Source organism: Dromaius novaehollandiae, chromosome W (assembly GCF_036370855.1).
Source record: "Dromaius novaehollandiae isolate bDroNov1 chromosome W, bDroNov1.hap1, whole genome shotgun sequence".
NCBI classification, from domain to species: Eukaryota; Metazoa; Chordata; class Aves; order Casuariiformes; family Dromaiidae; genus Dromaius; species Dromaius novaehollandiae.
Genome location: NC_088130.1, coordinates 49,682,524 through 49,698,067, shown reverse-complemented (window position 1 = coordinate 49,698,067; position 15,544 = coordinate 49,682,524). Strand labels below are relative to the sequence as shown.

At 38.3% G+C, this 15,544-nt stretch overlaps 1 protein-coding gene across 5 annotated transcripts in view; it reads right to left on the bottom strand.

Moving 5' to 3' along the window:
* Positions 1 to 15,544, bottom strand: part of LOC112995758 (3',5'-cyclic-AMP phosphodiesterase 4D) — a 604,531-nt gene that overhangs the window by 115,703 nt on the left and 473,284 nt on the right. For all 5 annotated transcript variants that reach the window (XM_064500988.1, XM_064500989.1, XM_064500990.1 and 2 more), the window contains one exon: positions 10,510 to 10,701. In XM_064500988.1, the coding sequence (XP_064357058.1) occupies positions 10,510 to 10,701 (192 nt within the window). The remainder of the gene's footprint in view (positions 1 to 10,509; positions 10,702 to 15,544) is intronic.

The window sequence follows — 15,544 nt, the reverse complement described above, 5'->3', positions numbered from 1 at the left end:
CACAGGGATAGACAGGGTGACTGCATAAGATTTATTTCTTAATTAAGTTGGGATAATTTAATTTAATCATTTAATAAACAGATTCGCAAGAGAGACATTCTGCAGACCTGCCAGGATACAGTTAAAAAAATACTTATTTTTTTGAATGTGATTTGAAAAAGCTCAAGATATCCATTAAGGGGATGTGTCCCAGAACTTAGAGACCACTAGAAATGTGAGAGTCTGCATTTGCCAATGTGGAGCTTGCCGGGAAGAGCCTGACTAAGATTTATCTTCATAAAAGACATAGTGAACTCAAGTTACTACTTTCTAGACACACAATATGAAGAACACCAGGTGAGTGATTTTGAGGACTCATACTGTAGATGTGAAGCATAAACAGGATAACGAAAGCACAGTTTAAATAGAGGGGGCAAATGTACAAAACATATTTAGATCAACTTGACACAAGATAGGGTCAAAATAAAATTATTTTTTGACATGCTCTTCAAAAAAACAAGGCAATGGAGAAGCGCTTCCTCACAATGCCCAGTTCTCCCTGGCAAGTTTTCTGTAAGTTGAAAAAAGGTTATTAAGGTACAGCTTTCCTTTTCAGGATAAAAACTGAAATAACAAGTGCCATAAAGGCAAAGTTATAGTTACTGATCAGCATACTCAGTCTTTAGCACTGGTATCACTATGCCACAGAATCTGAAAGAGTCACTGGAGAGCACAGTGGGGACAGGACTTGAAGGAAGTCCTTCTGAGCACTTTCAGAAAGTGTACCACACAGCTAGGAAGGACATGACAGCACTTGTTAAGATTTTCCAATCAACATGTTCTAGTCTCAGACAGCAAACAAGAATTTTCAGAGCTGGTTAATCTTCATACAATTTATATAACGTATTATGACGGTAGTGTAAAGAATCTTGACCCTCTGTACCATTTTGAAGCATGATCATGCTGGTTTACCCACTCCATTTGAATGAAAAATTCACTTATCTCCCTAGGATAAGTATTGGCTCAGAATGTCTGTCAGTCTCTAAAGCCAGCTGGCATACTCTGCATTGGATTCTCTGGCTACAGATTCGGGACATAGCCTGTTTGAAAGAATAAAGCTGCCAACAGACTTTGAAAAGCCCGAGGGGACAGGGCTGTCTGGCAACCCTGCACTGTGCTCTGTAGCAAAGGGCTAAGGCTATTGTCACATCGTGACAAGAACTGACTCCTTTTTTACAGAGTTCCATTCTGGCAATCTTTTTTTTTTTTTTTTTTTTTTTTTTTTATTGCAACATATCAAATATAACAAAAGCAAGGGAAAATCCATGCTGTCCACACACAAAAATGCACAAAATGTGAAAGAATACCAACATGAAAGTGCCCTTCTGTTTGAATCAGAAAATCTATCGCAGCCCCTTTTTTCAGTGTAAACTTCTAAATTTGGATTAAACATGACATCCACCCATTTCTTTATATAGGGCAGATTCAGACAGACTATCCAATAGCAAGCTATAAACACAACTTAGATGAGACATTCATATTTTGCTGTGCACACACTCATGCAAGCCCATTGTTCACCCTATTTGCTAGTGTTTTTTTTTTTTTTTTCTGGCCCATTTTATAGGAGAAGCCAAATAATCATACAAGAAACATATGGATTAGACGTGCTGAAAATATGTGCGTTGCTCAGATTCAGATTTTAGCAGCAATGAAATCTGATTCCAAATTGCACTATGATTTAGTAATGGAAACATTGTGTAATAATACTAGCCAACAGAACCTGTCTGTCAAAGGACAGAGAGCAGGAGGAGAGGTGCCTGGCTGCTCCATGCAGCCTGCACTTTCCTGTCATCTGTATTTGGAGAATCCGGGATTGCCTGGGTTGGTGCATGGTACTTGCTGCTTCAGAAATCATAGTGCTTCAAGTTAGTTTATTGTTAGTTTATTCAAGTTATTTTCTAGTTCTAGTGTGAGATGAGACACAGGCCTGCCTCCAAAAGCTAAGACAGACTGCAGATAAGAGGCATATCCCAGTGCCCTGTGCACTGAGACATCACCTCACATCCTAGAGCGTGACAGAAACTGGCTTTCAGCTTTTCTCAGGTAGTCAGTGGGTTGTCAGTGATTTGCATTTCACTGAAAGAAGCAGGTTTTTTTCAGAACCAATAGGGAAATTGGCTGAGTGTCATTTGGGTGCCTGCTGAAAGTACTACAATCAAAATCAGCTGCCTAACTCAAAAATTGTAAGTATTACTATTTTCTCCCATCCGTTATAATTTGGTGCTAATTTGGTATTATAATGCTATCGGACTTCTTCCATCTCCCATGAGAGTATCGTAGTGCCTTTGGAAGAGTTGAAGAGGTATTGCTCAGGAAGCTTAAACATCTTCCACAGACACTGCACTCTAACCTCTAACTTGTGTAGCCTGCCTGAGGAAACCATCTAGTTACTGATCTACCTGGCCATCTGCAGAAGGATGCTAGCATGATGCACAAGACCATAGGACAACTCAAGAAATTAACTGTACCACATTGTCCCAAACAGCCATCAAGCTTCAGTGCTTTAACCCTACCATAGCGTATCAGCCGTGTGGGTGAGAGAAGTACTGTGGACAGCTCTGAGAAACTGGCTTGCATTAAGTCTGAGAGAGAAGTATTCACGCCTAAGGAAAGACAGAGCATGGACTTGCCAATGTGCTTCACTAGTGCACGTGGTTTTCTTTCTAAAATCAGAAGGCAGCCTGCCTGGTGTTCACTGGGGTGATGGCGGGGAAAAGGAGCTACTGCAGTGCAGAAGTTTGGTTTGTGGGTTGAAGGAGGGACTGGATTAAGCCAGAATGGTGTGGTGATGGGATGTGATCCAGAAAAGAGCTGAACTCAACCAAAAGAGTCCAGGCCAATTCAGCAGTGCTGTGGCTGGACTGTCATACAACAGGAATCACCATCTAGCCCTAAGCAAGGCTGCAAAATCAGCAAGCATCAGTGACTACGGGACAGGTTTGTTTTCTGCTCAGGTTAGAGGAAATTAATCTTTGGGTGGGCACACATGACTGGAAGTAATCAAGTTAGTGCAGCTCAATGAGTTACCATTCATCAGTTTTAATTGCATTAACTGACACATGTAAGCTCTTAGCTTGTTGCAAATGAAAATAAAACATGCTAGCTTGAACTGCTTTTAAACAGCAGTCAGTTGGTTGCATGCTTGTCCCTCCTCCATATATTTAAGTGTTGAGAAGTGTGTTGTTTCATAGGAATAAGAACACATGACTTTCCATGTGAATCTCTTTCTGACAAAGGCTGAAACATTTCCTCTGTGAGAGAAAACAGAGCAGAGCTGTTGAGCGCAGCCCTGGCGCAAGGTGACTTCCTGCGCCGGGGGAGCTTGCTGCCAGCCAGTCGCAGAAAGGCTGTCGCAGGTTCACGGGTCAGGACAGGGGGTCCCCTAACCAGATTCAAGGGCCCCTACATGTCTGTATATAGGAAGAAACAAGAAGGCTTCAAGAGAAATGAGCAAAACACCTAAGAATTTCTGCCTCCCCATTTTTAGAGAAGGAACTCCACAGTTAACACAAAATTAGCGTCATCGCAAACATACAGAAAGTTGTTTGTGCCCTAGGGTATGAAACAAGAAGTAATGTTCTTCTGCGCTGTGAAATCAATTTAGCCTGTGCATGTAGGTGGTCACTGAGCTGCAGCACGGTCTGAGAGGTTTCCCCAACAACATCCAGCTCCCTCTTTTCAGAGCAGCCTTTCTCCACACCACTGCCGTCGCTGCCTTCGCTCCTGCGCGCACACGCCTGCGCACGCGAAGCACACACGTGCCCCCTCCCTCCCGCTACAGCGGCGGTAGATCTGGATAGCAAGCCTGGAGATGAGCGTCCTTAGGGTTTATGTGAAGTCTCAGCTACAAATCTTTTTTGGTACTGTTATTAATAACATGCTGTCTTTGACTGAAGAGGTTTAGGAATTCAGTTTTGCTGGGTTAGCACAGGAGCAGTAAGTGTCTTCCCATTTTGTTTCAAACATCCATAATTTCCACAAGAAAAAAAAGGAAAAAAGAAGCAAAAGCCTGACATCTTCAAAGAAGTGAGTGTTTTATGGTAGAGATTTCTATCTGGAAAACAATTAGCTTTTAATGATTACATATAGCACCAGTGATGATGCTGTGTTGTCTGAATGTAAGATAAAATCAATTTGCATTTCCTCAAAAAAGCCCTGAATAAACAACCCTGTTTGGGCACATTTTAGAGCACCTGTGGGTCTCCTGAAATAAAATGCTGATCAAAAAAAGCCTTGTCAATGAGAAAATGTTCTCTTTTTGTTTACAAAATAACTGAGTCCATGATCAACAAATGAAGCTTACTCAAACTTCTTATTTAAATTTAAGCAAACTGGTTATTACCGAGTTCTGTGGTTTAGACCGCATTTGTAAAATGTCCCTAGCAACTGGAAAGGACACAGTAGTCTTTTTCAAATTATTTTTGTTCATAACTGTAAAAAAGTGATTTACTAATTAAATTATTTAGCTTAATTTAAGCTGAAACATGATGACTTATTCAATTTAAAAGATCTTAAAAACAAAAACCAAAGCTAATGAAGCAAAATATTGGCCTATCTTTCCTAAAGTCATATAAGTGCTTTTTTTGCAATGAATAAATAGATGACTCAAGCAACCTTTATTACAGTTTTTCATTAGAAATTGTTTCTAAACTGAAATTAAATAGAAAATATTTCATCTCAAAAGCTTTTTTTAAAGAAGGTTTGACTTCACAGTTTAACTGGCTCTTTTCAGCTCTTCCATACAGTTTTATCACAAATTCTGTGAACAGAAGTTTAAACAGCAGTTTATTTCAAATGAAAGACAATTACTTCTAATTTGTTAAATTGCAGTGTGATTAATTTGTTCAATAACTATGTGTTTTTTCTCCCAGAATCTTGTTCAGAACTTTTTGCAGATCCTCTTTCACGGAAAGGGTTTTTTTTCTCCCTAACTCCAGATGCATACTCAGAGTATTTTATAAATACATCCAGGCCTTCCTGGCTCAGAAAAAAATAATAGGCTCTATCACTAGTAATTTGGCTTCCTGTTCTGGATGAAAATATTGATCCTCATTTTATTGGTGTATTAAAGGCTCAGATGAAGCTTTTTAACTGTCCAGGTTTGCCATCTTTGTATGTCATTATTTTTAAGTACTTTTCCCTTTATGAATCCAGTCCAGATTGAATACAATACATTTTTTTTTTAACAGAACAAACAATCTAGAACTGGAAAAAGTGTATGTGAGTTCACCTTAAAAATTCCCTTCCTCTGGGAGTTGTTCCACATGCCAGTTAAATGGATATTTCAGTCCATTTGCAGCTTCAGGTCAGGACCAGACCTGTCAGTCAGTGACAAATAAGGGAACGCCCCATCTTGGAATTTCCCTTTATTTAAGGCCATTTTTGCAGCCAGAAAAAATCTGTTTTTCTTTCTTCTCTATTATTTGCAAAATTACAGATTATGTTAGCTTTGTTTTGGGGAAAAACCTCAAACAAATGTAAAATCCCACAACTATTTCTCCAGCTACTGAAAATGGGGATAATTAATCCTGGCAAAACAGTCCCAAATCTATCTATGTCTATCAGACTACAGAGGCTTTCCTTGTCCCAAAGTACATTTAAAATTTATTATTCAAAGAGAGGACCTTTTTTTTTTTCTCTCTGGTAAACATGGAGCCAAGGTTTACAGATATATATGTTACAGTGTAATCTGTAAAGCTGCATGCCCATGAGACAGACACAGAATTATAGTTATAGTTATAGTTATAGTAGTTACAGAAAAAAAAATCCTGCAGTAAACTGGATCCTCTGGATACTTCTCAGGGACTGTGGCAGAGAGATGCTGCTCCCTGCAGAAGGCAGTGGCCAAAGAGCAGCAGGCCAGGCTGGGGACTGGGGGTACTGATGGCCATTTGGCCATTTAGCAGATCACCAGGCAAATGACATTGCAGTTCTCTTAATGTCACTGTTCCCTGGCTGAGTCCTGATGCTTAAAAGAAGGAAGCAAGGTTAAACAGAAATTAGCAAATTTTGTGTAATGTTGCTAATTACAGCTTATATTGATATTTCACAGCAACAGTGCTGAATCTCTCCAAAGAAACCCCCCAAACTCCCCATGCCAGCTGCCTTTTTACTGAGTGAGGTTCAGTTGGACAACTCAGGATGTCTTTTTACTGAATGGTGCCCCAAAACCATGTTCTGTGACCTTGGGGAAGTGTGAAAAAGGTAGGTTTCAGGAGTGCTTACTGTCATGATTTGTTGAAAATAATTGTTTCCCAGATACAATCAGAAGAGGACATGGTAGCGCTCAGACACTCTTCCATACTAAAATGTCCCTGGAGAATAGAGACCATGCTTTTCTCCTTTTAAAGTGGTAGTTAAAACATAGGCTTTGCCCTAGCCAGTGGACTGCTTATTGGCTTCTTTCTAGAGTTTATGAGAGTATTAATGATTTCATTAAAGAACCCATTTTTTAATCTGATTAGAAAACTGATTTTTGGTAAAGTGGAGATTCTCTATAAATTAAATCTCATGCATGGTTAAGCCAGCCAGTGATCCCTTAGCACTGAACGGCATAAAATGTATTACTACTGCCTCCTCTGCCTAGATTTGCATGTTCTGGGCAGCAATCGCAGTGGTAAGCAGGCGAGCCTTAGGTAGTCAGGCCACCTCTGCAAGACATTCACATTCAAAGCTCCCTGGTTTACTGATGTTTTCAAATGTAAATGAGATATTTCTTCCACTACAGCATTGATGATTTCTCTCATCTTTCAGCTGGCTTCTCTTCCTTCTTTTCTCTGTGTTGTGACTGTGTTGTTGTGGGCTTTTTTATTTAACTCTACTATCTTAATTCTCCTCCCCTTTAAACATGCTTTCCTCTCTCTCTCATCACAAACCCTGTCCTGTAATTCCTCATATGGGCTTGCTCATGTTTTCACTTCTGACCTTCACATGCTCATGTCTCTGCTGGAAACCTCACAGCCAGGCTTCACACCACCAGTGTGCTTTTATGCCTTAGACCTGGTATCTTCCTATCGCAACCACCTGCCTCTCCGGTTTACAGCCTTGTATGGCTTTTCTTTTTTAATCTTCGCACATCTTCTCCTCAGTCTATTTCTTCTTCTCTCTAGGACCATGCTATTTCTTTCAAGAGCTGATTGAAAAAATATGTTACTGACTCCACTCCTTTTGATTTGCTTTTCCTTTCCTATCCTACAGCTGCCTTCTTCTGCCTTCCTCAGTGCCATCAGTGCACTCACATTTGCCCCACAAGCTTTCTCTTTCTCTCATCTTATCTGCCTTGCAGTATTTTATTATTTCCCTCATCTACTCTGGCTCCTCACAGTACGGTATGTTTTAGTATCTCTGATTTTAAAAACTCTCCTCCTCCCCCTTCTCTGCACTTGTTTCTGTTACTTTTATTTCAACTCACTGAATGAACCCTTCGGCTGCTCTCTGACCTTTCGCTAGCCTACTACTTTGGGCATAAGGACTCCATATCTTCTTCTGGGGATTGTATCTGACTGTATTAATCTCTTGATTATTATCTTATAGTTCAATTTTAAGTTTTTGTGCAGTAGAGGCCATCCTTTTGACCTGGATTTGCAAAGAACTGAGCCTGACGGAGTTCCAGTCCTTTGCTACAAATAAAAAATAATGGTAGAATAATGAATTTAATACTTTAGTACTGCCATCTATTGGCTGTCTTTGATCATGACACCTCAAATTTGACTAATTTTGAACTTTTTGTTTCATCTGCTGCTACTGAAATTGAACGTATTACAGTAAGCACCCTATTTATACTAATGAGTACTGAAACTATCAGAAATATTTATGTTACTTTAGAAACAATACATTTGTTTCCTTCCAAATACAAGATGTATGCCTTTTGCTTTATAAAGTTACATATTGAGGTTGAGAACTGAAGCACTCAGGGATCAGGGGATTCCAGAATTAATTCATTTACGTTACCTGAATGATGTGTATATTTTGTAGTATATTTTACTCATACATAAGAAACATGCAATACTTAGAATAAATCATGTATATACACGCAAAAGAGAAACAGGACAATTTGAAAGTGATCTAAATGTGCATGTGATACTTTTCCTGACTACTCTTCTAGCTTCCAGCTCTTTTTGGAAAGTCCTGACCCTGAGTGAGATTATATTTAATATCGTAAGTAGGGTTTTTCCCATGAGCACATTCAGTTTCTCCTTGAAGTCATATGTAAAGAGCTTTGTGATATTTTTTCTCTATTTGTTCTTCGCTATTTTCTTTTTAAAATTTTCCTGTCTTTCATTGCTTGGTGTTTCTTTTCTTTGTTTCTATGATATAGTCAAGCTTATTAGAGTTAGATTTACTGATATATGATTAATATCCTGTAGTTAAAACAACTTGCTCTTTACATTTCCTGTTGTGTTCCATCCTAAACAGTGGCAGGATTAGTTCCTTCTAGTGCAGCAGCTCATATAGGACAGGAAACTGTGGAAATCTGTCCAGGTGTGAAGTCCACTTAATTCAATACAAAGATGTGTTTTAGGAAGATTTTGAAAGGAAGAGTAGATACAAGTATCCAAAGAAGAAACTGTGCTCAGTGTTTCAGTAATTAGATTGTTTATCCAATTTACTGCCAAGTGCTGAAATATTACCCAGAATTCTAGGAAACGCAGAAGTGCATTATGAGTTCAAGGGTGGAGCACTAATCGAATTTTTAATTGAAATGACTCATGTAAGCAGAGCAGGGATCTGGATTGCCCCTCAGAACGTGACGGTCTTCCCAAATGGTATCCTGACATGGGTGTCACACTAAAAGCCTGACTTCTGAACATCTAAAGAAAGGTTAAATGTCAGAGGGAGACTAAGGGTCTCCATTTGCAAGTGAAATGCATTTTTCTGTACTACAAGGCAAAATGGATTGGTCTGTTTCTCGCTTATCTTGTCTCAACCAAAATCATTCACACTGGGCACAAACTTACTAAAGTACTTAAATTTACAGGGCTTAACTGATGTATGAACCTTACATAAAATCTCTGCAAAGGCATTAATTTTGCTTATCTTGATACTTAAATAGGAAAAAAAGCTATTAATAGATTGACTAATCAGCATTTCTGAAAATGATACATAAGCTGAAAATAGGAATCCCCAGTTATAATGACCGCAAGTTCAATAGCAGTTGAATTGTCACTCGTTATTATGAAAAATATTTTCCTTCGACCTGTGTACTGACTTTTTTTAAAGAGGATGTTATATTCTGCTTCTTTACAAAAAACAGCATTTATATTACTGCTGTATTTTTAATGCTTTTGACTTCCTTGGTCACTAGGGGACTTTCACAACCCTGGTCATTTATTTTAGTGGTTTATAACCAAACCATAAACACATACTTGGCAATGACATTTGGAACAGAATAAGCAAAGAAAATATTTAGCTATTCTTCATTTATACTACTTATAAGTGACTAGAAACTTGAAACTAGAAACTAGAATATTTAACATGTTTTTAGTCTTACAAATAAACAGAGATTTGCATCTGACTGCCACTACTCATGCAACTTAGAGTCTACACATACTTGCAAAGTTTGATTCACTAGCAGAAAATATACACATCACAGAAGAATAGTCAACAGCAGTGAGAGAATAGAAAAATTTCCCTAAAACCTTTCACTAAAATTTTTCCACTTAGTTGAAAAGCTATTTGAAATAATTTTTGCCTCTTTTGAATTTTCTCATTTCTGCTAGCTGTTAAATCTTTGCTCTGAGAGCCTCAAAAACACTTCAAAGGTGCAAATATGTCTTTGTAACAAACAGCTATTGTGCTGTCCACAGTTGTTATGACAACAGAAACTGAAGTGAGGGTATCTTACAGACTTTTCCACCTCCTCCTTAATTTGCTGAATTATCAAACAGTATATATTTTAGGGAAAAGCATACTCTTTCTTAGGAGTGGGCATTATATAATTTAATTTAACGTGTGGTTAAGCTGAAAACAATTGCTGTACTTAAACTGGGGAAAATGAGTAAATCCCTAAATGCTTCAATCTGCAACTACTTATGCAGGATTTATACTAAATTAACTGGGATTGTTGTAAAAACTTTGTAAAAATTCCTAGTGCAAAGAAATGGAATCTTAATATTAAGAAGCAGAAATCGAGTTTGTATAGGTTGTATTGAAAAGAGCTTAACAGCCAAGATATCAAAGGTCTCTTTAGTGTTTTGGTACATCGATATTGATTGTCTTGATTATTCTGTCAAAGCTAATACAGTGCATAAACACATCAGGTACACCCTCATGATGTTATGTTCAGAAAACTGCAGAAACAAATATGAGCTTGATTAAACAAGTTAACAAACAACAATTTTCCATGACTTGAATGGCATGAGTGATTATTGTCTTTGATTTTTAAAATAAAATTCTTGTGGCTGGAAAAATGTTAGCCCAATGATAGCAGAGGATAAAACATGGGCTAAAAATATTTTTTAAAGTACTTACATGTCACTGGCAATGGAGGAGTTCCTGGACATGGACTTTGGAGAAAGGTCATAGTCACTGTCTGACCGGTAAAGGAAAGACTCCCTACGTTGACTATGGACAAAGTTTGCCTGAAGAATCAGCCCTGATCCAGGGCTTGTCATGGGATCCAAGGGACTTCGTCCTGATGATGTGCCATTGTCTACATCGAAACTGCAAAAGAAAAAAAAGGATGAAAAGATTTATGCTATTGACATATGAATTTTGAAAGTAATGAACACTTCTGACAAAGTTAGCACTAGGTAATTGCTTCTGTTAAACATGGGAAAATCAAAAGCCAGTCAATTCCACTGCTAAGGCAAAAACAAGGGGCATAAGAAATATACTGTATAATTACTGATAACCAAAAAGAACAAGTCTGAAGGAAAAGAAATTTGGGAAAGGAAAAAGCTAGTATTAGACATATGGAATATATGGGCTACATGCTTCTCTGCATGCAGGGCGTCTATGAGCTCTAAACCTGAAGAAACACGATGTTTCATTGTCTTCTTTCCCAGGCCCCATCTCTCTTGATGTGGTACCCTCATTACCTGCTTCCCACTCCCATGCTTAGTTATTGAGCAGCTACCCATCACTAATATTTCATTACTACTCAAACATTTTAAGAACATATTTTGTCTTTTCTCAATGATTAGGAATCAAATACTGGAGTATGATTAATGTGCAGATGTGTGTGCACATTTGTATGCATTAGAGATAGTTGCTATTGTAGAACAAGAACAAAGAAATGACTTCTACAGTTACTGCCAGCAGAGTAACTTCTGTAGCTCTTCTGGCTATTGCATTTGATAGAGGGGTAAACAACAGTACCGTTCCTAGGGAACACTGCTGTCATGAGAGGCTGGGGCAGGAGGGCAAGAGAGAGGGGGAAGGTCTTTCGCGTAGTCCCTGACAGTTCCACAAAGTGCTTTGAAAAGCAGAGCAAAGACCTTGAATGGGACTCTGTAATCAGTCAGAAGCTAGCGCAGGGCGAACAGTGCCCAGAGTATGTGCTCTTGGCAACCCGTGTTGCTTAGCAGCCTGATAGCTGCTGTATGTACCATATGGAGTCCTTTTGGAGCATGTGGCTCCGTTTCTAGATTTAATGAGTTGCAGTACGCAATCTCAGAGGTCACGTAAGTAAGTGTGGATCAGCAAGATTATGTCTGCATCTGATAGGATGGAGCACATTTTATTCAGACAGAAATGGAAGATAGTTTTTCCTTCCTTGGTTGGTCATGTCTCTAAAAGCAAACAGCAATTTTAGTTTCACAGTTGGACAGTAGAAAAGGTGTGTATGAGACCATGGTTTATAACTAGTTTAGCTCCTTTGCAGTACTAATATAGGAACTTAAATAATGCTAAAACATTTAGTAATGAGGGACAAACAGAGGATCCATCATACAATCTTTTAAATATAGATACATGTTAGTATCATAATATGTTTTTGCAACAAATTCATCAACAGTACTCATTTGGAAAAGAGTGTTCACATAAAGGACACCCACTGGTTTTCAAATATATCTAATGACAGTTGAAGAGAAACGATTCGGTACACATCAGCTGTTGATTAGACTTCAGCCTTGCACGTGTCCTAGCAGGTACATGCTGCTATCTGGACTAACGTGTTTCTTGCTATTAACTGCTACTGACCTGAGCTTGTACTGTCAGCAACCATAATGTTTCACTGAAGTGACAGCATTCCCATTGCTTTTTTGGTTTTTTTAAAGGAACAAATATATGAAACAGATAGTGCTTATCTTGACAAAGATGCACACTGCCTGGCAGAGAGTGAGTCTTGGTTCCATATTTTGTTTTTATCATTTTAGCAGCTACTTTGTATACACACATGGAATTTCAAGCTTTCTGCTGCACTCAGGCTAGATTTCATAGGACTCTCTCTTCATGCTGTACTCACCTTTCACAAACAGTGTGAATTTAGGAAAGCAAAATAATTATTTTCCAAAAAACTATTTAGAAAAAAAGAATTCAACAAATCAACTTGAAGAGATGCTTTCAGAACAGTTCACTTAAATAAATCCCAATATATACACTTCTTCCTAAATTTGATTTCTTTTGATTATGCCTGAGTACTTCTGTGTCCTCAAATATCCTACTACTACAAGACATTATTTGTCTCAAATTAGCTGAACTTAATCTGTGCTAATGAGCATTCTGCAACTAGTCTGCTGGGTGAGCATGGACAGCTCAAGGCACCTCTGGTTTCAGTTTCTCTATCCATTGGATGGTGATAAAAACTTTAACTTTTTCAGGATTGTTTTGAAACTAAAACTGTATTTTATGATCCACTTACAAAAATATTGGAAAGGGCTAGATATTATTAATATTAGAGTAAAACATCCTTTACAGCTTATATTGCCATATGTTAATAAACATATTGCAATTACTTTTAATGTGGCTATTTTCACTCACTAGCAATGCATATCCTCAAGCTGGATTTCCTGAGTATATCAGGAGCACAGAACACTCACAATGTCTGTGAAGTTTTTGGAACATTTATGAGCTCATCATATCCAAAAATTATTACACTCTTATTTAAGCATCTAAATAAAAAAGTTTTTCCTCAAGCAGCTGTAAGATAACACAAGATCCTAAACAATACACAGCATGCGTGTTTTTTTCAAATGAGGGCAGATCTTTCACACAATTTTGGGTCAAATAGAAGATGATTATTTTACCCCTCTGTGCAGTAATACTAACTTCTGCAATGACACTATCATTTTACATACATATAAGCTTGTCTGAAAGCTCTAATGCAAAAGTTAGAGTGTTAGAGAAATAAATTAAGGGAAAGATAAGCCAGTCTCACAGCAGGAAAACGCTGAGTAAGGAATATTCTTTTACATAGATTTTCTTAGCAGTGGACTTCATCAGTCAACTAAATAAATGGTATTTTATTGGATTAAAGGAACATGTGGGTTTGTTTGCAGATTTGGGGTTTTCTTTTTCACCGACCCTTTGTGAAGATGATACGAATATTCTGTTACCAGTTTTATTTCTCCCAGTGAGGACCTATGGCCTGTTTCAATGAATGATTTCATTGTCAGATGCGAAAATACTTTCTTTCTTAAAAGCTTAAAATTTAAAAGTTCATTGGATAAAACTGCAGATTTGTCAGTTGTGTGGGGCCCTGTGACCTGTACTGCTAGATAACAAGCATGCCTAAGATTTGCACAGAGCTGTTTTGACAGGAATTTTATCCTGTGATACTATATTATGTCCACTAGATGGGTGTCAAAAGTAATAAAATGGATCCAGGTGTATCAGCTAGGATTTGGCTCATACTGTTCAACTGAAATGTCTTTCATGTAAATATCTATCAAGAAAAAAAATGCTCAGTGCTACAGTCAAAGGGGAAGTGTGAATACAGCACTGGCTTGCCAAATACATATGTTTATATAAAAAGTTTGTAAGATGCTACAGCAGTTAAGTGTTTTGTTTAGCTCTTAGTTACTAAGACATTTGCTAACAACACTTTCAGACACAAAAGATTACACAAAACTAAATGAAAAATGTGTTGTTCCACTACATGGCTTGAATCACAAGGCTTATCTGCAAGAACTGGAGCTGCTGATCACACGGCACCAAGTGAAAAAAGATTCAGAATGAAGAATTGAAGACTTTCACCCAAGTTGTCTGTCTGTTCTTTGTATATACCCTGAAAAACTTCAAAATTTAAGTTACAGAATGGGACAGACTCTTCATTTTTCCTGGGCAGAGATTGCAGAAGATCAGTTGTGGTTGCTTCGTATTTATCTTCCCACTCCTGTTAAGTTTTGAGCTGCAGCTGGGAACATGCTGTGAATTTAAAAGACTTACGTTCATTGACAAACTGAACGTAGTGAATCTTTGTGCTATTCTCTCCCTAGTGTGTTCCTCTGCCTCCTTATACTTTTGGTGGAGGGTACTCTTTTGAAAGGAAGGAGTAGTATAGAAGTTGCTACTGAAGGCACAAGAACTGTTTTGCCACCTTTTCACGGGCAGAACATGAGCACTTAGAGAATTTTCCACTGGAGTTGTACAGCTACCTTTAGGCACTTTGCATGACATATGCAGAGCTAAGTTACTATTTTTGACAGGAGTGTCTGGCACAGAACGCACCACAGAATTGTCTACGTTCAAAGAACTTGCACCTCCAGAGGTGCCAAGGTTCAAACAAGCCAGTACTAATTCAGCACCTTTTGTGTGTGCATTTTGACAAAATGTTTCATGACATTACTGCCTACTGTCAGTCCTTAGAACCTTCTTTGTTCAGCGTTCAATGATGACAAACAGGATATGAGATGAAGGTTCAGTCTTTTTTCCTTTTTTCGCTATCCATTGTATTTCCATGTCTTGTCCACTGCCTATCATCCAGATGGGCATAAAGAAGGTGAACTCTCCTGAGTTTTGTGTAAACATTCATGGCTGATCTTCCCTGTGCTCCTACTAGGACAAGAAGCAATAACATCACAAGCGACCTTTAGGAAAATTATTAATGATTTGCTTAAGGTGATGCAGGGAACCTGTGGCAAAAACAGCAAAAGTTCTAGTTCTCCCGGACCCTACATCTTAGAAGCACTGCTTCACTGGTAACACCACCTAACTCCTTTGTACAATGAAAGAAAACCTCTGCGGACTTCCTTTTAAGTCTTTAAGTAATTCTCTCTTAATTTCTGCCAGGTTGCTAAAAAGAAGAAAGTAGATCAAAATATGTACAAAATATCACATATAGCTATTTTGGACATTAAAGGGACAGAGATAGGTAGGAGCCAGACTAATTGATCCTCTAGGGATACCTCATCTTTTAAGACCATCTTTAAACATTACAGAGTGCCAAGCAAGGTCTAGAGAAAGAAATTTTGTCTCCTGTCACAGGAGTCTTCTCCTAGTGGCAATCAATCTCTCCAGCCACCTTTCTGCACAGCAACCTACCTACCCAGCTCACTTTCCCTTACTTTCCAGATGCCCTGTCCTGTATTTTTACCTGGAAGCACAATCCCACCATCAGATAGGA